Below are 22,865 nucleotides of genomic sequence, written 5' to 3' on the forward strand. Positions count from 1 at the left end.
TGGCAAAATTGGTGATCCCTGGGCTCTCGGGTACATTGGGGATTTAGGGCCCTCAGGTACATTGGTGATCACTGGACTGTCGGATACATTGGCAATCTCTGGGCTCTCAGATACTTTGGTGATCTCTGGACTCTTGGGTACACTGGGGATCTCAGAACTCTCAGGAACATGGGGGATCTCTGAACTCTCGGATACATTGGGGATCTCCGGACTCTCAGGTAAATTGGGGATCTCTGGACTCTCAGGTACAGTGGGGATCTCTGGACACTCAGGTACAGTGGGGATCTCCGGACCCTCGGGCACATTGGGGATCTCTGGACTCTCAGGTAGAGCGGGGATCTCTGGATTCTTGGATATATTGGGGATCTGTGGACTCTCAGGTAGACTGGGGATCTCTGGATTCTAGGATACATTGGGGATCTCTGGACTCCCAGTTACATTGGGGATCTTCAGACTCTCGGGTACATTGGGGATCTCTGGACCCTCGGGTACCTTATGGATCTTTGAACTCTCAGGAAAATAGGGGATCTCTGGGCCCTCAGATAGTTTGGGGATCTCTGGATTCTCGGGTACATTGGGGATATCCGGGCGCTCAGATACTTGGGGGATCTCGGAAACTCGGGTACATTGGGGATCTCTGAACAATCAGGAACATTGGGGATCTCCGGGCATTCAGATTCTTTGGGGATTTCTGGACTCTCGAGATCATTGAGGATCTCTGGGCTCTCAGATTCCTTAGGGATCTCTGGACTCTCGGGTACACTGGGGATCTCTGTATTTTCAGGTACATTCAGGATCTCTGGGCTCTTGGTTACATGGGGGATCTTTGGGCTCTCGGGTACATTGGTGATTTCTGGCCCTCAGGTACGTTGGTGATCTCTGGACTCTCAGATACTTTGGGGTTCTCTGGGATCTCAGCTACATTGGGGATCTCTGGACTCTCGGGAATGTTGGAGATCTCTGAAATCTCAGGAACATGGGGGATCTCTGGACTCTCGGGTACATTGGGGATCTCCGGACCCTCGGGTACATTGGGGAACTCTGGACTCTCAGGTACAGTGGGGATCTCTGGATTCTTGGATACATTGGGGATCTGTGGACTCTCAGGTAGACTGTGGATCACTGGATTCTAGGATACATTGTGGGATCTCTGGACTCCCAGGTACATTGGGGATCTTCGGACTCTTGGGTACATTGGGGATCGACAGGCTCTCAGGTGCTCGGCGGATCTATGTAGTCTCGGATACACTGGGGATCTCCGTACTCAGATGCATTAGGGATTTCTGGGCACTTGGGCTCATTGGGGATTTCTGGGCTCTCAGGTACATTGGGGATCTCTGGATTCTTAGATCCTTGGGGATCTCTGGGTTCTCGGGTACATTGGGGATCTTCGGGCTATCGGGGACAATGCGGATCCCTGGGCTCTCGTGTCCATTGCAGATCTTCGGGCTCTCGGGTACATTGGGGATCTCCGGGCTCTCGGTTACTTTGGGGATGTCTGGGCTCTCGGGTACATTGGGGATCGCGGGGCTCTTGGTACAATAGGGGATCCCTGGGCTCTCGGGTACATTTGGGATTTCGGGCCCTCAGGTACATTGGTGATCACTGGACTGTTGGATACATTGGGGATCTCTGGGCTCTCAGATACTTTGGGGATCTCTGGACTCTCGGGTATATTGGGGATCTCTGAATGCTCAGGAACATTGTGGATCTATGGGCTCTCAGATGCATTGGGGATCTCCGTACTCTCAGATACATTGGGGATCATTGGACTCTCGGGTGCATTGGGGATCTCTGGACTCAGATGCATTGAGGATTTCTGTGCTGTCGGGTACAATGGGGAATTCTGGGCTCTCTGGTACAATGGGAATCTCCAGGCTCTCGGGTACATTGGGGATCTCTGGGCTCTCGGATACATTGGGGATCTCTGGACCCTCGGGTACATTGGGGATCTGTGAACTCTCAAGAACATTGGGGATTTCTGGGCCCTCAGATCGTTTGGGGATGTCTGGACTCTCCGGTACATTGGGGATCTCCGGGCGCTCAGATACTTGGGGGATCTCTGGACTCTCGGGTACATTGGGTATCTCTGAACTACCAGGAACATTGGGGATCTCCGGGCACACAGATACTTTGGGGATTTCTGGACTCCTGAGATCATTGGGGATCTCTGGGCTATCAGATTCCTTGGGGATCTCTGGACTCTCGGGTACACTGGGGACCTCTGTATTCTCGGGTACATTGGGGATCTCTGGGCTCTCGGGTACATGGGGGATCTTTGGGCTCTCGGGTACATTGGGGATCTCCGGGCTCTCGGGTACATTGGGGATCTCTGGGCTCTCGGGTACTTTGGGGATCCCGGGGCTCTCGGAACAATTGGGGATCCCTGGGCACTCGGGTAAATTGGTGATTTCGGGCCCTCAGGTACCTTGGTGATCTCTGGACTCTCAGATACATTGGGGATCTCTGGGATCTCAGCTACATTGGGGATCTCTGGACTCTCTGGTATGTTGGGGATCTCTGAAATCACAGGAACATGGGGGATCTCTGGACTCTCGGGTACCTTGGGGATCTCTGAACTCTCAGGAACATTGGGAATCTCTGAACTCTCAGATACATTGAGGATCTCCGGACCCTCGGGCACATTGGGGATCTCTGGACTCTCAGGTACAGTGGGGATCTGTGGATTCTTGGATACATTGGGGATCTGTGGACTCTCAGGTAGACTGGGGATCACTGGATTCTAGGATACATTGTGGGATCTCTGGACTCCCAGGTACATTGGGGATCTTCGGACTCTCGGGTACATTGGGGATCTACGGGCTCTCAGGTACTCGGCGGATCTATGTATTCTCAGATACACTGGGGATCTCCGTACTCAGATGCATTAGGGATTTCTGGGCACTTGGGTTCATTGGGGATTTCTGGGCTCTCGGGTACATTGGGGATCTCTGGATTCTTAGATACATGGGGATCTCTGGGTTCTCGGGTACATTGGGGATCTTCGGGCTATCGGGTACAATGGGGATCCCTGGGCTCTCATGTCCATTTTGGATCTTCGGGCTCTCGGGTACATTGGGGATCTCCGGGCTCTCGGGTACTTTGGGGATGTCTGGGCTCTCGGGTACTTTGGGGTTTGCGGGGCTCTTGGCACAATTGGTGATCCCTGGGCTCTCGGGTACATTGGGGATTTAGGGCCCTCAGGTACATTGGTGATCACTGGACTGTCGGATACATTGGGGATCTCTGGGCTCTCAGATACTTTGGGGATCTCTAGACTCTCGGGTACACTGGGGATCTCAGAACTCTCAGGAACATGGGGGATCTCTGAACTCTCGGATACATTGGGGATCTCCGGACTCTCAGGTAAATTGGGGATCTCTGGACTCTCAGGTACAGTGGGGATCTCTGGACACTCAGGTACAGTGGGGATCTCTGGACCATCGGGTACCTTATGGATCTTTGAACTCTCAGGAAAATTGGGGATCTCTGGGCCCTCAGATAGTTTGGGGATCTGTGGATTCTCGGGTACATTGGGGATATCCAGGCGCTCAGATACTTGGGGGATCTCGGAAACTCGGGTACATTGGGGATCTCTGAACTATCAGGAACATTGGGGATCTCCGGGCTCTCAGATTCCTTGGGGATCTCTGGACTCTCGGGTACACTGGGGATCTCTGTATTCTCGGGTACATTCAGGATCTCTGGGCTCTTGGTTACATGGGGGATCTTTGGGCTCTCAGGTACATTTGTGATTTCGGGCCCTCAGGTACATTGGTGATCTCTGGACTCTCAGGTACATTGGGGATCTCTGGATTCTTTGATCCATCGGGATCTCTGGGTTCTCAGGTACATTGGGGATCTTCGGGCTATCGGGGACAATGGGGATCCCTGGGCTCTCGTGTCCATTGCAGATCTTCGGGCTCTCGGGTACATTGGGGATCTCCGGGCTCTCGGTTACTTTGGGGATGTCTGGGCTCTCGGGTACATTGGGGATCGTGGGGCTCTTGGTACAATAGGGGATCCCTGGTCTCTCGGGTACATTTGGGATTTCGGGCCCTCCGGTACATTGGTGATCACTGGACGGTCGGATACATTGGGGATCTCTGGGCTCTCAGATACTTTGGGGATCTCTGGACTCTCGGGTATATTGGGGATCTCTGAATGCTCAGGAACATTGTGGATCTATGGGCTCTCAGATGCATTGGGGATCTCTGTACTCTCAGATACATTGGGGATCATTGGACTCTCGGGTGCATTGGGGATATCTGGACTCAGATGCATTGAGGATTTCTGGGCTGTCGGGTACAATGGGGATTTCTGGGCTCTCTGGTACATTGGGGATCTCCAGTCTCTCGGGTACATTGGGGATCTCTGGGCTCTCGGATACATTGGGGATCTCTGGACCCTCGGGTACATTGGGGATCTGTGAACTCTCAAGAACATTGGGGATTTCTGGGCCCTCAGATCTTTTGGGGATGTCTGGACTCTCGGGTACATTGGGGATCTCCGGGCACTCAGATACTTGGGGGATCTCTGGACTCTCGGGTACATTGGGTATCTCTGAACTATCAGGAAGATTGGGGATCTCCGGGCACACAGATACTTTGGGGATTTCTGGACTCCTGAGATCATTGGGGATCTCCAGACTCTCAGGTAAATTGGGGATCTCTGGACTCTCAGGTACAGTGGGGATCTCTGGACACTCGGGTACAGTGGGGATCTCCGGACCCTCGGGCACATTGGGGATCTCTGGACTCTCAGATGCATTGGGGATCTCTGTACTCTCAGATACATTGGGGATCTGTGGACTCTCTGGTCGACTGGGGATCTCTGGATTCTAGGATACTTTGGGGATCTCTGGACTCCCAGTTACATTGGGGATCTTCGGACTCTCGGGTACATTGGGGATCTCCGGACTCAGATGCATTTGGGATTTCTGGGCTTTCGGTTACATTGGGGATTTCTGGACCTTTGGGTACATTGTGGATTTCTGGATCCTCGGGTACATTGTGGATCTCTGGACCCTTGGGTACATTGGGGATCTGTGAACTCTCAAGAACATTGGGGATCTCTTGGCCCTCAGATCCTTTGGGGATGTCTGGACTCTCGGGTACATTTGGGATCTCCGGGCGCTCAGATACTTTGGGGATCTCTGGACCCCCAGGTACATTGGGGATCTCTGAACTCTCAGGAACATTGGGGTTCTCTGGGCGCTCAGATACTTTGGGGATTTCTGTACTCTCGGTTACATTGGGGATCTCAGCGCTCTCAGATACTTTGGGGATCTTTGGACTCTAGGGTACATTAGGGATCTCTGGTTTCTTGGATACATTGGGGTTCTCTGGGATCTCGGGTACATTGGGGATCTTTGGATTCTCAGGTACATTGGGGATCTCTGGGCTCTCGGGTACATTGGGGATCTCCAGGCCCTCAGGTGCATTGGGGATCTCTGGGCTGTCGAGTACATTGGGGATCCTTGGGCTCTCGGGTACATTGGTGATTTCGGTCCCTCAGGTACATTGGTGAACTCTGGACTCTCAGATACATTGGGGATCTCTGGGATCTCGGCCACATTGGGGATCTCTGGACTCTCGGGTACATTGGGGATCTCTGAACACTCAGGAACATAGGGGATCTCTGAACTGTCAGATACATTGGGGATCTCTGGGCTCTCAGGTACATTGGGGATCTCTGAACTCTCAGGATCATTGGGGAACTCTGGACTCCCGGGTACATTGGGGATCTCTGAACTCTCGGGTACATTGGGGATCTCTGGGCTCTCGGGTACATGGGGGATCTTCGGGCTCTCGGGTACATTGGGGATCTCCGTGCTCTCGGGTACATGGGGGATCTTCGGGCTCTCAGGTACATTGGGGATCTCCGGGCTCTCGTGTACATTGGTGATTTCGGGCCCTCAGGTACATTAGTGATCTCTGGACTCTCAGATACATCTTGGATCTCTGCGATCACAGCTACATTGGGGATCTCTGGACTCTCGGGTACGTTGCGGATCTCTGAAATCTCAGGAACATGGAGGATCTCTGGACTCTTGGGTACATTGGGGATCTCTGAACTCTCAGGAAATTTGGGGATCTCTGAACTGTCAGATACATTGGGGATCTCTGGACACTCAGATACATTGGGGATCTCTGGACTCTCAGGTACATTGGGGATCTCTGAACTCTCAGGATCATTGGGGAACTCTGGACTCCCAGGTACATTGGGGATCTCTGGACTCCCGGGTTCATTGGGGATCTCTGGACTCTCGGGTACATAGGGGATCTCTGGGCTCTCGGGTACATTGGGGATCCTGGAGCTCTCAGTAAAATTGGGGATCCCTGGGCTCTCAGGTACATTGGTCATTTCGGGCCCTCAGGTACATTGGTGATCTCTGGACTCTCAGATACATTGGCGATCTCTGGGATCTCAGCTACATTGGGGATCTTTGGACTCTCGGGTACATTGGGGATCTCTGAAATCTCAGTAACATGGGGGATCGCTGGACTCTCGGGTACATTGGGGATCTCTGAACTCTCAGGAACATTGGGGATCTCTGAACTCTCAGATACATTGGGGATCTCTGGACACTCGGATACATTGGGGATCTCTGGACTCTCGGGTAAATTGGGGATTTCTGGGAGCTCGGGTGAATTGGCGATTTCTGGGCTCTCGGGTACAATGGGGATCTTCGGTCTCTTGGGTACATTGCGGATCTTCGGGCGCTCGGGTACATTTGGGATCTCCGTGCTCTCGGGTCCATTGGGGATCTCCGGGCTCTCAGGTACATTGGGGATCTCTGGGCTCTCAGGTACACTGGGGATCTCTGGACCTTCGGGTACATTGGGGATCTTTGGACCCTTAGGTACATTGAGGATCTCGGGGCTGTCAGGGACATTGGGGATATCTGGGCTCTCACATACTTTGGGGATCTCCGGACTCTCGGCTACATTGGGGATCTCTGGGCTCTCAGGAACATTGGGGATATCTGGGCTCTCAGATACTTTGGGGATCCCTGGACTCTCGGGTACACTGAGGATCTCAGAGCTCTCAGGAACATGGGGGATCTCTGAACTCTCGGATACATTGGGGATCTCCGGGCTCTAAGGTACATTTGGAATCTCTGGACTCTCGGGTACCAGGGGGATCTCTGGACATTCAGGTACATTGGGGATCTCCGGACCCTCGGGCACATTGGGGATCTCTGGACTCTCAGGTACATTGGGGATCTCTGGATTCTTGGATACATTGGGGATCTGTGGACGCTCATGTAGACTGGGGATCACTGGATTCTAGGATACATTGGGGATCTCTGGACTTCCAGGTACATTGGGGATCTTCAGACTCTCAGGTACATTGGGGATCTACAGGTTCTCAGGTACTCGGCGGATCTATGTATTCTCGGATACACTGGGGATCTCCGTACTCAGATGCTTTCAGGATTTTTGGGCACTTGGGTTCATTGGGGATTTCTGGGCTCTCGGGTACATTGGGGATCTCTGGATTCTTAGATACTTGGGGATCTCGGGGTTCTCGGGTACATTGGGGATCTTTGGGCTATCGGGTACAATGGGGATCCCTGGGCTCTCATGTCTATTGCGGATCTTCGGGCTCTCGGGTACATTGGGGATGTCCGGGATCTCGGGTACTTTGGGGATGTCTGGGCTCTTGGGTACATTGGGGATCGCGGGGCTCTTGGTACAAATGGGGTTCCCTGGGCTCTCGGGTACATTGGGGATTTAGGGCCCTCAGGTACATTGGTGATCACTGGACTGTCGTATACATTGGGGATCTCTAGGCTCTCAGATACTTTGGGGATTTCTGTACTCTCGAGATCATTGTGGATCTCTGGGCTCTCAGATTCCTTGGGGATCTCTGGACTCTCGGGTACACTGGGGATCTCTGTATTCTCGGGTACATTCGGGATCTCTGGGCTCTTGGTTACATGGGGGATCTTTGGGCTCTCGGGTACATTGGTGATTTCGGGCCCTCAGGTACGTTGGTGATCTCTGGACTCTCAGATACATTGGGGTTCTCTGGGATCTCAGCTACATTGTGGATCTCTGGACTCTCGGGAATGTTGGGGATCTCTGAAATCTCAGGAACATGGGGGATATCTGGACTCTCGGGTACATTGGGGATCTCTGAACTCTCAGGAACATTGGTGATCTCTGGACTCTCAGATACATTGGGGATCTCTGGATACTCGGAAATATTGGGGATCTCTGGACTCTCGGGTATATTGGGGATTTCTGGACTCTCGGGTGCATTGGCGATTTCTGGGCTCTCGGGTACACTGGGGATCTCTGGACCCTCGGGTACATTGGGGATCTCTGGACCCTTAGGTACATTGGGGATCTCGGGGTTGTCAGGGACATTGGGAATATCTGGGCTCTCACATATTTTGGGGATCTCCGGTCTCTCGGCTACTTTGGGGATCTCTGGGCTCTCAGGGACATTGGGGATATCTGGGCTCTCACATACTTTGGGGATCTCCTGACTCTCGGGTACATTGGGGATCTCTGGACTCTCGGGTACATTAGGGATCTCTGAACTCTCAGGAACATTGGGGAGCTCTGAACTCCTGGGTACACTGGGGATCTCAGGACTTTCAGGTACATTGGGGATCTCTGGGCTCTCAGATTCTTCGGGGATCCCTGGACTCTCGGGTACACTTAGGATCTCAGAGCTCTCAGGAACATGGGGGATCTCTGAGCTCTCGGATACATTGGGGATCTCCGGGCTCTAAGGTACATTGGGAATCTCTGGACTCTCGGGTACAAGGGGGATCTCTGGACATTCGGGTACATTGGGGATCTCCGGACCCTCGGGCACATTGGGGATCACTGGACTCTCAGGTACATTGGGGATCTCTGGATTCTTGGATACATTGGGGATCTGTGGACTCTCAGGTAGACTGGGGATCACTGGATTCTAGGATACATTGGGGATCTCTGGACTCCCAGGTACATTGGGGATCTTCAGACTCTCAGGTACATTGGGGATCTACGGGTTCTCAGGTACTCGGCGGATCTATGTATTCTCGGATACACTGGGGATCTCCGTACTCAGATGCTTTCGGGATTTTTGGGCACTTGGGTTCATTGGGGAATTCTGGTCTCGGGTACATTGAGGATCTCTGAACTCTCAGGATCATTGGGGAACTCTGGACTCCCAAGTACATTGGGGATCTCTGGACTCCCGGGTTCATTGGGGATCTCTGGACTCTCGGCTACATTGGGGATCTCTGGGCTCTCGGGTACATTGGGGATCCTGGAGCTCTCAGTAAAATTGGGGATCCCTGGCTCTCGGGTACATTGGTGATTTCGGGCCCTCAGGTACATTGGTGATCTCTGGACTCTCAGATACATTGGCGATCTCTGGGATCTCAGCTACATTGGGGATCTTTGGACTCTCGGGTACATTGGGGATCTACGGGCTCTCAGGTACTCGGCGGATCTATGTATTCTCGGATACACTGGGGATCTCCGTACTCAGATGCTTTCAGGATTTTTGGGCACTTGTGTTCATTGGGGATTTCTGGGCTCTCGGGTACATTGGGGATCTCTGGATTCTTAGATACTTGGGGATCTCGGGGTTCTCGGGTACATTGGGGATCTTTGGGCTATCGGGTACAATGGGGATCCCTGGGCTCTCATGTCTATTGCGGATCTTCGGGCTCTCGGGTACATTGGGGATGTCCGGGATCTCGGGTACTTTGGGGATGTCTGGGCTCTTGGGTACATTGGGGATCGCGGGGCTCTTGGTACAAATGGGGTTCCCTGGGCTCTCGGGTACATTGGGGATTTAGGGCCCTCAGGTACATTGGTGATCACTGGACTGTCGGATACATTGGGGATCTCAAGGCTCTCAGATACTTTGGGGATTTCTGTACTCTCGAGATCATTGTGGATCTCTGGGCTCTCAGATTCCTTGGGGATCTCTGGACTCTCGGGTACACTGGGGATCTCTGTATTCTCGGGTACATTCGGGATCTCTGGGCTCTTGGTTACATGGGGGATCTTTGGGCTCTCGGGTACATTGGTGATTTCGGGCCCTCAGGTACGTTGGTGATCTCTGGACTCTCAGATACATTGGGGTTCTCTGGGATCTCAGCTACATTGTGGATCTCTGGACTCTCGGGAATGTTGGGGATCTCTGAAATCTCAGGAACATGGGGGATATCTGGACTCTCGGGTACATTGGGGATCTCTGAACTCTCAGGAACATTGGTGATCTCTGGACTCTCAGATACATTGGGGATCTCTGGATACTCGGAAATATTGGGGATCTCTGGACTCTCGGGTATATTGGGGATTTCTGGACTCTCGGGTGCATTGGCGATTTCTGGGCTCTCGGGTACACTGGGGATCTCTGGACCCTCGGGTACATTGGGGATCTCTGGACCCTTAGGTACATTGGGGATCTCGGGGTTGTCAGGGACATTGGGAATATCTGGGCTCTCACATATTTTGGGGATCTCCGGTCTCTCGGCTACTTTGGGGATCTCTGGGCTCTCAGGGACATTGGGGATATCTGGGCTCTCACATACTTTGGGGATCTCCTGACTCTCGGGTACATTGGGGATCTCTGGACTCTCGGGTACATTAGGGATCTCTGAACTCTCAGGAACATTGGGGAGCTCTGAACTCCCGGGTACACTGGGGATCTCAGGACTTTCAGGTACATTGGGGATCTCTGGGCTCTCAGATTCTTCGGGGATCCCTGGACTCTCGGGTACACTTAGGATCTCAGAGCTCTCAGGAACATGGGGGATCTCTGAGCTCTCGGATACATTGGGGATCTCCGGGCTCTAAGGTACATTGGGAATCTCTGGACTCTCGGGTACAAGGGGGATCTCTGGACATTCGGGTACATTGGGGATCTCCGGACCCTCAGGCACATTGGGGATCACTGGACTCCCAGGTACATTGGGGATCTCTGGATTCTTGGATACATTGGGGATCTGTGGACTCTCAGGTAGACTGGGGATCACTGGATTCTAGGATACATTGGGGATCTCTGGACTCCCAGGTACATTGGGGATCTTCAGACTCTCAGGTACATTGGGGATCTACGGGTTCTCAGGTACTCGGCGGATCTATGTATTCTCGGATACACTGGGGATCTCCGTACTCAGATGCTTTCGGGATTTTTGGGCACTTGGGTTCATTGGGGAATTCTGGGCTCTCGGGTACATTGGGGATCTCTGAACTCTCAGGATCACTGGGGAACTCTGGACTCCCAGGTACCTTGGGGATCTCTGGACTCCCCGGTTCATTGGGGATCTCTGGACTCTCGGCTACATTGGGGATCTCTGGGCTCTCGGGTACATTGGGGATCCTGGAGCTCTCAGTAAAATTGGGGATCCCTGGCTCTCGGGTACATTGGTGATTTCGGGCCCTCAGGTACATTGGTGATCTCTGGACTCTCAGATACATTGGCGATCTCTGGGATCTCAGCTACATTGGGGATCTTTGGACTCTCGGGTACATTGGGGATCTCTGAAATCTCAGGAACATGGGGGATCGCTGGACTCTCGGGTACATTGGGGATCTCTGAACTCTCAGGAACATTGGGGATCTCTGAACTCTCAGATACATTGGGGATCTCTGGACACTCGGATACATTGGGAATCTCTGGACTCTCGGGTAAATTGGGGATTTCTGGGAGCTCGGGTGAATTGGCGATTTCTGGGCTCTCGGGTACAATGGGGATCTTCGGTCTCTTGGGTACATTGCGGATCTTCGGGCGCTCGGGTACATTTGGGATCTCCGTGCTCTCGGGTCCATTGGGGATCTCCGGGCTCTCAGGTACATTGGGGATCTCTGGGCTCTCAGGTACACTGGGGATCTCTGGACCTTCGGGTACATTGGGGATCTTTGGACCCTTAGGTACATTGAGGATCTCGGGGCTGTCAGGGACGTTGGGGATATCTGGGCTCTCACATACATTGGGGATCTCCGGACTCTCGGCTACATTGGGGATCTCTGGGCTCTCAGGAACATTGGGGATATCTGGGCTCTCAGATACTTTGGGGATCCCTGGACTCTCGGGTACACTGAGGATCTCAGAGCTCTCAGGAACATGGGGGATCTCTGAACTCTCGGATACATTGGGGATCTCCGGGCTCTAAGGTACATTGGGAATCTCTGGACTCTCGGGTACAAGGGGGATCTCTGGACTCTCGGGTACAAGGGGGATCTCTGGACATTCGGGTACATTGGGGATCTCCGGACCCTCGGGCACATTGGGGATCACTGGACTCTCATGTACATTGGGGATCTCTGGATTCTTGGATACATTGGGGATCTGTGGACTCTCAGGTAGACTGGGGATCACTGGATTCTAGGATACATTGGGGATCTCTGGACTCCCAGGTACATTGGGGATCTTCAGACTCTCAGGTACATTGGGGATCTACAGGTTCTCAGGTACTCGGCGGATCTATGTATTCTCGGATACACTGGGGATCTCCGTACTCAGATGCTTTCGGGATTTTTGGGCACTTGGGTTCATTGGGGATTTCTGGGCTCTCGGGTACATTGGGGATCTCTGGATTCATAGATACTTGGGGATCTCTGGGTTCTCGGGTACATTGGGGATCTTCGGGCTATCGGGTACAATGGGGATCCCTGGGCTCTCGTGTCTATTGCGGATCTTCGGGCTCTCGGGTACATTGTGGATGTCCGGGATCTCGGGTACTTTGGGGATGTCTGGGCTCTCGGGTACATTGGGGATCGCGGCGCTCTTGGTACAAATGGGGTTCCCTGGGCTCTCGGGTACATTGGGGATTTAGGGCCCTCAGGTACATTGGTGATCACTGGACTGTCGGATACATTGGGGATCTCTAGGCTCTCAGATACTTTGGGGATTTCTGGACTCTCGAGATCATTGAGGATCTCTGGGCTCTCAGATTCCTTGGGGATCTCTGGACTCTCGGGTACACTGGGGATCTCTGTATTCTCGGGTACATTCGGGATCTCTGGGCTCTTGGCTACATGGGGGATCTTTGGGCTCTCGGGTACATTGGTGATTTCGGGCCCTCAGGTACGTTGGTGATCTCTGGACTCTCAGATACATTGGGGTTCTCTGGGATCTCAGCTACATTGTAGATCTCTGGACTCTCGGGAATGTTGGGGATCTCTGAAATCTCAGGAACATGGGGGATATCTGGACTCTCAGGTACATTGGGGATCTCTGAACTCTCAGGAACTTTGGTGATCTCTGGACTCTAGATACATTGGGGATCTCTGGATACTCGGAAATATTGGGGATCTCTGGACTCTCGGGTATATTGGGGATTTCTGGACTCTCGGGTGCATTGGTGATTTCTGGGCTCTCGGGTACACTGGGGATCTCTGGACCCTCGGGTACATTGGGGATCTCTGGACCCTTAGGTACATTGGGGATCTCGGGGTTGTCAGGGACATTGGGAATATCTGGGCTCTCACATATTTTGGGGATCTCCGGTCTCTCGGCTACTTTGGGGATCTCTGGGCTCTCAGGGACATTGGGGATATCTGGGCTCTCACATACTTTGGGGATCTCCTGACTCTCGGGTACATTGGGGATCTCTGGACTCTCGGGTACATTAGGGATCTCTGAACTCTCAGGAACATTGGGGAGCTCTGAACTCCCGGGTACACTGTGGATCTCAGGACTTTCAGGTACATTGGGGATCTCTGGGCTCTCAGATTCTTCGGGGATCCCTGGACTCTCGGGTACACTTAGGATCTCAGAGCTCTCAGGAACATGGGGGATCTCTGAAATCTCGGATACATTGGGGATCTCCGGGCTCTAAGGTATATTGGGAATCTCTGGACTCTCGGGTACAAGGGGGATCTCTGGACATTCGGGTACATTGGGGATCTCCGGACCCTCGGGCACATTGGGGATCACTGGACTCTCAGGTACATTGGGGATCTCTGGATTCTTGGATACATTGGGGATCTGTGGACTCTCAGGTAGACTGGGGATCACTGGATTCTAGGATACATTGGGGATCTCTGGACTCCCAGGTACATTGGGGATCTTCAGACTCTCAGGTACATTGGGGATCTACGGGTTCTCAGGTACTCGGCGGATCTATGTATTCTCGGATACACTGGGGATCTCCGTACTCAGATGCTTTCGGGATTTTTGGGCACTTGGGTTCATTGGGGATTTCTGGGCTCTCGGGTACATTGGGGATCTCTGGATTCATAGATACTTGGGGAGCTCTGGGTTCTCGGGTACATTGGGGATCTTCGGGCTATCGGGTACAATGGGGATCCCTGGGCTCTCGTGTCTATTGCGGATCTTCGGGCTCTCGGGTACATTGTGGATGTCCGGGATCTCGGGTACTTTGGGGATGTCTGGGCTCTCGGGTACATTGGGGATCGCGGCGCTCTTGGTACAAATGGGGTTCCCTGGGCTCTCGGGTACATTGGGGATTTAGGGCCCTCAGGTACATTGGTGATCACTGGACTGTCGGATACATTGGGGATCTCTGGGCTCTCAGATATTTTCTGGATTTCAGGACTCTCGAGATCATTGAGGAACTCTGGGCTCTCAGATTCCTTGGGGATCTCTGGACTCTCGGGTACACTGGGGATCTCTGTATTCTCGGGTACATTCGGGATCTCTGGGCTCTTGGTTACATGGGGGATCTTTGGGCTCTCGGGTACATTGGTGATTTCGGGCCCTCAGGTACGTTGGTGATCTCTGGACTCTCAGATACATTGGGGTTCTCTGGGATCTCAGCTACATTGTGGATCTCTGGACTCTCGGGTATGTTGGGGATCTCTGAAATCTCAGGAACATGGGGGATCTCTGGACTCTCGGGTACATTGGGGATCTCTGAACTCTCAGGAACATTGGTGATCTCTGGACTCTCAGATACATTGGGGATCTCTGGATACTCGGATATATTGCGGATCTCTGGACTCTCGGGTATATTGGGAATTTCTGGACACTCAGGTGCATTGGCGATTTCTGGGCTCTCGGGTACATTTCGTATCTCCGGTCTCTTGGGTACATTGGGGATCTTCGGGCTCTCTGGTTTCTTGGATACATTGGGGTTCTCTGGGATCTCGGGTACATTGGGGATCTTTGGGTTCTCAGGTACATTGGGGATCTCTGGGCTCTCGGGTACATTGGGGATCTCCAGGCCCTCAGGTGCATTTGGGATCTCTGAGCTGTCGAGTACATTGGGGATCCTTGGGCTCTCGGGTACATTGGTGATTTCAGTCCCTCAGGTACATTGGTGATCTCTGGACTCTCAGATACATTGGGGATCTTTGGGATCTCGGCCACATTGGGGATCTCTGGACTCTCAGGTACATTGGGGATCTCTGAACACTCAGGAACATAGGGGATCTCTGAACTGTCAGATACATTCGGGATCTCTGGACACTCAGATACTTTGGGGATCTCTGGACTCTCAAGTACATTGGGGATCTCTGAACTCTCAGGATCATTGGGGAACTCTGGACTCCCGGGTACATTGGGGATCTCTGAACTCTCGGGTACATTGGGGATCTCTGGGCTCTCGGGTACATGGGGGATCTTCGGGCTCTCGGGTACATTGGGGATCTCCGTGCTCTCGGGTACCTGGGGGATCTTCGGGCTCTCGGGTACATTGGGGATCTCCGGGCTCTCGTGTACATTGGTGATTTCGGGCCCTCAGGTACATTAGTGATCTCTGGACTCTCAGATACATCTTGGATCTCTGCGATCTCAGCTACATTGGGGATCTCTGGACTCTCGGGTACGTTGCAGATCTCTGAAATCTCAGGAACATGGGGGATCTCTGAACTCTTGGGTACATTGGGGATCTCTGAACTCTCAGGAAGTTTGGGGATCTCTGAACTGTCAGATACATTGGGGATCTCTGGACACTCAGATACATTGGGAATCTCTGGACTCTCAGGTACATTGGGGATCTCTGAACTCTCAGGATCACTGTGGAACTCTGGACTCCCAGGTACATTGGGGATCTCTGGACTCCCGGGTTCATTGGGGATCTCTGGACTCTCGGCTACATTGTGAATCTCTGGGCTCTCGGGTACATTGGGGATCCTGGAGCTCTCAGTAAAATTGGGGATCCCTGGCTCTCGGGTACATTGGTCATTTCGGGCCCTCAGGTATATTGGTGATCTCTGGACTCTCAGATACATTGGCGATCTCTGGGATCTCAGCTACATTGGGGATCTTTGGACTCTCGGGTACATTGGGGATCTCTGAAATCTCAGGAACATGGGGGATCGCTGGACTCTCGGGTACATTGGGGATCTCTGAACTCTCAGGAACATTGGGGATCTCTGAACTCTCAGATACATTGGGGATCTCTGGACACTCGGATACATTGGGGATCTCTGGACTCTCGGGTAAATTGGGGATTTCTGGGAGCTCGGGTGAATTGGCGATTTCTGGGCTCTCGGGTACAATGGGGATCTTCGGTCTCTTGGGTACATTGCGGATCTTCGGGCGCTCGGGTACATTTGGGATCTCCGTGCTCTCGGGTCCATTGGGGATCTCCGGGCTCTCAGGTACATTGGGGATCTCTGGGCTCTCAGGTACACTGGGGATCTCTGGACCTTCGGGTACATTGGGGATCTTTGGACCCTTAGGTACATTGAGGATCTCGGGGCTGTCAGGGACATTGGGGATATCTGGGCTCTCACATACATTGGGGATCTCCGGACTCTCGGCTACATTGGGGATCTCTGGGCTCTCAGGAACATTGGGGATATCTGGGCTCTCAGATACTTTGGGGATCCCTGGACTCTCGGGTACACTGAGGATCTCAGAGCTCTCAGGAACATGGGGGATCTCTGAACTCTCGGATACATTGGGGATCTCCGGGCTCTAAGGTACATTGGGAATCTCTGGACTCTCGGGTACAAGGGGGATCTCTGGACATTCGGGTACATTGGGGATCTCCGGACCCTCAGGCACATTGGGGATCACTGGACTCTCAGGTACATTGGGGATCTCTGGATTCTTGGATACATTGCGGATCTGTGGACTCTCAGGTAGACTGGGGATCACTGGATTCTAGGATACATTGGGGATCTCTGGACTTCCAGGTACATTGAGGATCTTCAGACTCTCAGGTACATTGGGGATCTACGGGTTCTCAGGTACTTGGCGGATCTATGTATTCTCGGATACACTGGGGATCTCCGTACTCAGATGCTTTCGGGATTTTTGGGCACTTGGGTTCATTGGGGATTTCTGGGCTCTCGGGTACATTGGGGATCTCTGGATTCTTAGATACTTGGGGATCTCTGGGTTCTCGGGTACATTGGGGATCTTCGGGCTATCGGGTACAATGGGGATCCCTGGGCTCTCGTGTCTATTGCGGATCTTCGGGCTCTCGGGTACATTTGGGATGTCCGGGCTCTCGGGTAATTTGGGGATGTCTGGGCTCTTGGGTACATTGGGGATCGCGGGGCTCTTGGTACAAATGGGGTTCCCTGGGCTCTCGGGTACATTGGGGATTTAGGGCCCTCAGGTACATTGGTGATCACTGGACTGTCGGATACATTGGGGATCTCTAGGCTCTCAGATACTTTGGGGATATCTGGAGTCTCGGGTATATTGGGGATCTCTGAACGCTCAGCAACAGTGGTGATCTCTGGGCACTCAGATGCATTGGGGATCTCTGTACTCTCAGATACATTGGGGATCATTGGACTCTCGGGTACATTGGGGATCTCCGGGCTCTCGGGTACATTGGGGATCTCTGGGCTCTCGGATACATTGGGGATTTCTGGACCTTTGGGTACATTGTGGATTTCTGGATCCTCGGGTACATTGTGGATCTCTGGACCCTCGGGTACATTGGGGATTTGTGAACTCTCAAGAACATTGTGGATCTCTTGGCCCTCAGATCCTTTGGGGATGTCTGGACTCTCGGGTACATTGGGGAACTCCGGGCGCTCAGATACTTTGGGGATCTCTGGACCCCCGGGTACATTGGGGATCTCTGAACTCTCAGGAACATTGGGGATCTCTGAACTCTCAGGAACATTGGGGATCTCTGGGCGCTCAGATACTTTGGGGATTTCTGTACTCTCGGTTACATTGGGGATCTCAGCGCTCTCAGATACTTTGGGGATCTCTGGACTCTAGGGTACACTAGGGATATCTGGTTTCTTGGATACATTGGGGTTCTCTGGGATCTCGGGTACATTGGGGATCTTGATGTTCTCAGGTACATTGGGGATCTCTGGTCTCTCGGGTACATTGGGGATCTCCAGGCCCTCAGGTGCATTGGGGATCTCTGGGTTGTCGAGTACATTGGGGATCCTTGGGCTCTCGGATACATTGGTGATTTCGGTCCCTCAGGTAAATTGGTGGTCTCTGGACTCTCAGATACATTGGGGATCTCTGGGATCTCGGCCACATTGGGGATCTCTGGACTCTCGGGTACATTGGGGATCTCTGAACACTCAGGAACATAGGGGATCTCTGAACTGTCAGATACATTGGGGATCTCTGGACACTCAGATACATTGGGGATCTCTGGACTCTCAGGTACATTGGGGATCTCTGAACTCTGAGGTACATTGGGTAACTCTGGACTCCCGGGTACATTGGGGATCTCTGAACTCTCAGGTACATTGGGGATCTCTGGGCTCTCGGGTACATGGGGGATGTTCGGGCTCTCGGGTACATTGGGGATCTCCGTGCTCTCGGGAACATGGGGGATCTTCGGGCTCTCGGGTACATTGGGGATCTACGGGCTCTCGTGTAAATTGTTGATTTCGGGCCCTTAGGTACATTAGTGATCTCTGGACTCTCAGATACATCTTGGATCTCTGCGATCTCAGCTACATTGGGGATCTCTGGATTCTCGGGTACGTTGCGGATCTCTGAAATCTCAGGAACATGGGGGATCTCTGGGATCTTGGGTACATTGGGGATCTCTGAACTCTCAGGAAGTTTGGGGATCTCTGAACTGTCAGATACATTGGGGATCTCTGGACACTCAGATACATTGGGGATCTCTGAACTCTCAGGATCATTGGGGAACTCTGGACTCCCGGGTACATTGGGGATCTCTGGACTCCCGGGTTCATTGGGGATCTCTGGACTCTCGGGTACATTGGGGATTTCTGGGCTCTCGGGTACGTTGGAAATCCCGGGGCTCTCGGTAAGATTGGGGATCCCTGGGCTCTCGGGTACATTGGTGATTTCGGGCCCTCAGGTACATTGGTGATCTCTGGACTCTCAGATACATTGGCGATCTCTGGGATCTCAGCTACATTGGGGATCTTTGGACTCTCGGGTACGTTGGGGATCTCTGAAATCTCAGGAACATGGGGGATCTCTGGACTCTCGGGTACATTGGGGATCTCTGAACTCTCAGGAACATTGGGGATCTCTGAACCCTCAGATACATTGGGGATCTCTGGACACTCAGATACATTGGGGATCTCTAGACTCTCGGGTATATTGGGGATTTCTGGGAGCTCGGGTGAATTGGTGATTTCTGGGCTCTCGGGTACAATGGGGATCTCCGGTCTCTTGGGAACATTGCGGATCTTCGGGCGCTCGGGGACATTTGGGATCTCCGTGCTCTCGGGTCCATTGGGGATCTCCGGGCTCTCAGGTACATTGGGGATCTCCGGGCTCTCAGGTACACTGGGGATCTCTGGACCTTCGGGTACATTGGGACCCTTATCTCTGGACCCTTAGGTACATTGAGGATATCGGGGCTGTCAGGGACATTGGGGATATCTGGGCTCTCTCGTACTTTGGCGATCTCCGGACTCTCGGCTACATTGGGGATCTCTGGGCTCTCAGGAACATTGGGGATATCTGGGCTCTCACATACTTTGGGGATCTCCTGACAATCGGGTACATTAGGGATCTCTGGACTCTCGGGTACATTAGGGATCTCTGAACTTTCAGGAACATTGGGGAACTCTGGACTCCCGGGTACATTGGGGATCTCTGGACTCTCGGGTACATTGGGGATTTCAGGGCTCTCAGATACTTTGGGGATCTCTAGACTTTCGGGTACACTGAGGATCATGGAACTCTCAGGAACATGGGGGATCTCTGAACTCTCTGATACATTGGGGATCTCCGGACTCTCAGGTACATTGGGAATCTCTGGACTCTCGGGTACAATGGGGATCTCTGAACTCTCAGGAACATTGGGGAACTCTGGAATCCTGGGTACATTGGGAATCTCTGGACTCTCGGGTACATTGGGGATCTCTGGGCCCTCGGGTACATTGGGGATCTCTGGACCTTTAGGTACATTGGGGATCTCAGGGCTGTCAGGGACATTGGGGATATCTGGGCTCTCACATATTTTGGGGATCTCCGGACTCTCGGCTACATTGGGGATCTCTGGGCTCTCAGGGTCATTGGGGATATCTGGGCTCTCACATACTTTGAGGATCTCCTGACTCTCGGGTAAATTGGGGATCTCTGGAATCTCGGGTACATTAGAGATCTCTGAACACTCAGGAACATTGGGGAACTCCGGACTCCCGGGTACATTGGGGATCTCTGGACTCTCGGGTACATTGGGGATCTCTGGGCTCTCGGGTACATTGGGGATCTCTTGGCTCTCGGGTACATTGGGGATCTCTGAACTCTCAGGAACATGGGGGATCCCTGAACTCTCGGATACATTGGGGATCTCCGGACTCTCAGGTACATTGCGAATCTCTGGACTCTCGGGTACAAGGGGGATATCTGGACACACAGGTACATTGGGGATCTCCGGAACCTCGGGCACATTGGGGATCTCTGGACTCTTAGGTACAGTGGGGATCTCTGGATTCTTGGAAACATTGGGGATCTGTGGACTCTCAGGTAGACTGGGGATCACTGGATTCTAGGATACATTGGGGATCTCTGGACTCCCCGGTACATTCGGGATCTTCGGACTCTCGGGTACATTGGGGATCTAAGGGCTCTCAGGTACTCGGCGGATCTATGTATTCTCGGATACACTGGGGATCTCCGTACTCAGATGCATTAGGGATTTCTGGGCACTTGGGTTCATTGGGGATTTCTGTGCTCTCGGGTATATTGTGGATCTCTGGATTCTTAGATACATGGGGATCTCTGGGTTCTCGGGTACATTGGGGATCTCCGGGCTCTCAGGTTATTGGGGAGGTCTGGGCTCTCGGGTACATTGGGGATCGCGGGGCTCTTGGTACAATTGGGGATCCCTGGGCTCTCGGGTACATTGGGGATTTCAGGCCCTCAGGTACATTGGTGGTCACTGGACTGTCAGATACATTGGGGATCTCTGGGCTCCCAGATACTTTGGGCTCTCTGGACTCTCGGATATATTGGGGAACTCTGAATGCTCAGGAACATTGGGGATCTCTGGGCTCTCAGATGCATTGGGGATCTCTGTACTCTCAGATACATTGGGGATCATTGGACTCTCGGGTACATTGGGGATCTGCGGACTCAGATGCATTGGGGATTTCTGGGCTGTCGGGTACAATGGGAATCTCCGAGCTCTCGGGTACATTGGGGATCTCTGGGCTCTCAGATACATTGGGGATCTCTGGACCCTCGGGTACATTGGGGATCTCGGGGCTGTCAGGGACATTGGGGATATCTGGGCTCTCACATACTTTGGGGATCTCCAGACTCTCGGCTACATTGGGGATCTCTGGGCTCTCACGGACATTGGGGATATCTGGGCTCTCACATACCTTGGGGATCTCCTGACTCTCGGGTACATTGGGGATCTCTGAACTCTCAGGAACATTGGAGAACTCGGGACTCCCGGGTACATAAGGGATCTCTGGACTCTCGGGTACAGTGGGGATCTCTGGGCTCTCAGATACTTTGGGGATTTCTGGCCTCTCGGGTACACCGAGGATCTCTGGAAATCATTGGATATATTGGGGATCTGCGGACTCTCAGGTAGACTGGGTATCTCTGGATTCTAGGATGCATTGGGGATCTCTAGACTCCCAGGTACATTGGGGATCTTCTGACTCTCGGATACATTGGGGATCTATGGGCTCTCGGGTGCTCTGAGGATCTCTGGATTCTCGGATACATTGGGGATTTCTGGACTCTCCGGTATATTGGGGATCTCTGTATTCAGATGCATTGGGGATTTTTGGGCACTTGGGTACATTGGGGATTTCTGGGCTCTCGGGTACATTGGGGATATCTGGATTCTTAGATGCACGGGGATCTCCGGGCTATTGGGGACATTGGGGATCTTTGGGCTCTCGGGTACATTGGGGATCTCCGGGCTCTCTGGTACATTGGGGATCTCTGGGCTCTTGGATACTTTGGGGATCTCTGGACCCTCGGGTACATTGGGGACCTCTGGACCCTTGGGTTCATTGGCGATCTCTGGATCCTCGGGTACATTGGGGATCTGTGAACTCTCAGGAACATTGGGGATCTCTGGGCTCTCAGATACTTTGGGGATTTCTGGACTCTCGGGTACACTGGGGATCTCTGGATTCTTGGATACATTGGGGTTGTCTGGGATCTCGGGTACATTGGGGATCTTTGGGTTCTCAGGTACATTGGGGATCTCTGGGCTCTCGGTTACATGGGGGATCTTTGGCCTCTCGGGTACATTGGGGATCTCTGGGCTGTCGGGTACATTGGGGCTCCCGGAGCTCTCGGTACAATTGGGGATCCCTGGGCTCTCGGGTACATTGGTGATTTCGGGCCCTCATGTACATTGGTGATCTCTGGACTCTCAGATACATTGGGGTTCTCTGGGATCTCGGCCACATTGGGGATCTCTGGACTCTCGGGTACATTGGGGATCACTGAACTCTCAGGAACATTGGGGATCTCTGAAATCTGAGATACATTGGGGAGCTCTGGCCGCTCGGATACATTTGCAATCTTTGGACTCTCAG

The 22,865-nt window shown here is 52.9% G+C and overlaps 1 protein-coding gene across 1 annotated transcript in view; it reads right to left on the bottom strand.

Annotated features, from left to right (window-relative positions):
* The window catches only part of LOC121282419 (protein PELPK1-like), an 88,579-nt gene that overhangs the window by 5,122 nt on the left and 60,592 nt on the right, over nt 1-22,865 (bottom strand). Inside the window, exons 4-8 of the mRNA XM_041196135.1 lie at nt 22,627-22,752; nt 20,936-21,059; nt 18,732-18,863; nt 843-960; nt 493-637 (exon numbers count right to left, since the gene is read on the bottom strand). Of these exons, the coding sequence (XP_041052069.1) occupies nt 493-637; nt 843-960; nt 18,732-18,863; nt 20,936-21,059; nt 22,627-22,752 (645 nt within the window). The remainder of the gene's footprint in view (nt 1-492; nt 638-842; nt 961-18,731; nt 18,864-20,935; nt 21,060-22,626; nt 22,753-22,865) is intronic.

This window comes from Carcharodon carcharias, chromosome 9, assembly GCF_017639515.1.
Source record: "Carcharodon carcharias isolate sCarCar2 chromosome 9, sCarCar2.pri, whole genome shotgun sequence".
Lineage (NCBI taxonomy): Eukaryota > Metazoa > Chordata > Chondrichthyes > Lamniformes > Lamnidae > Carcharodon > Carcharodon carcharias.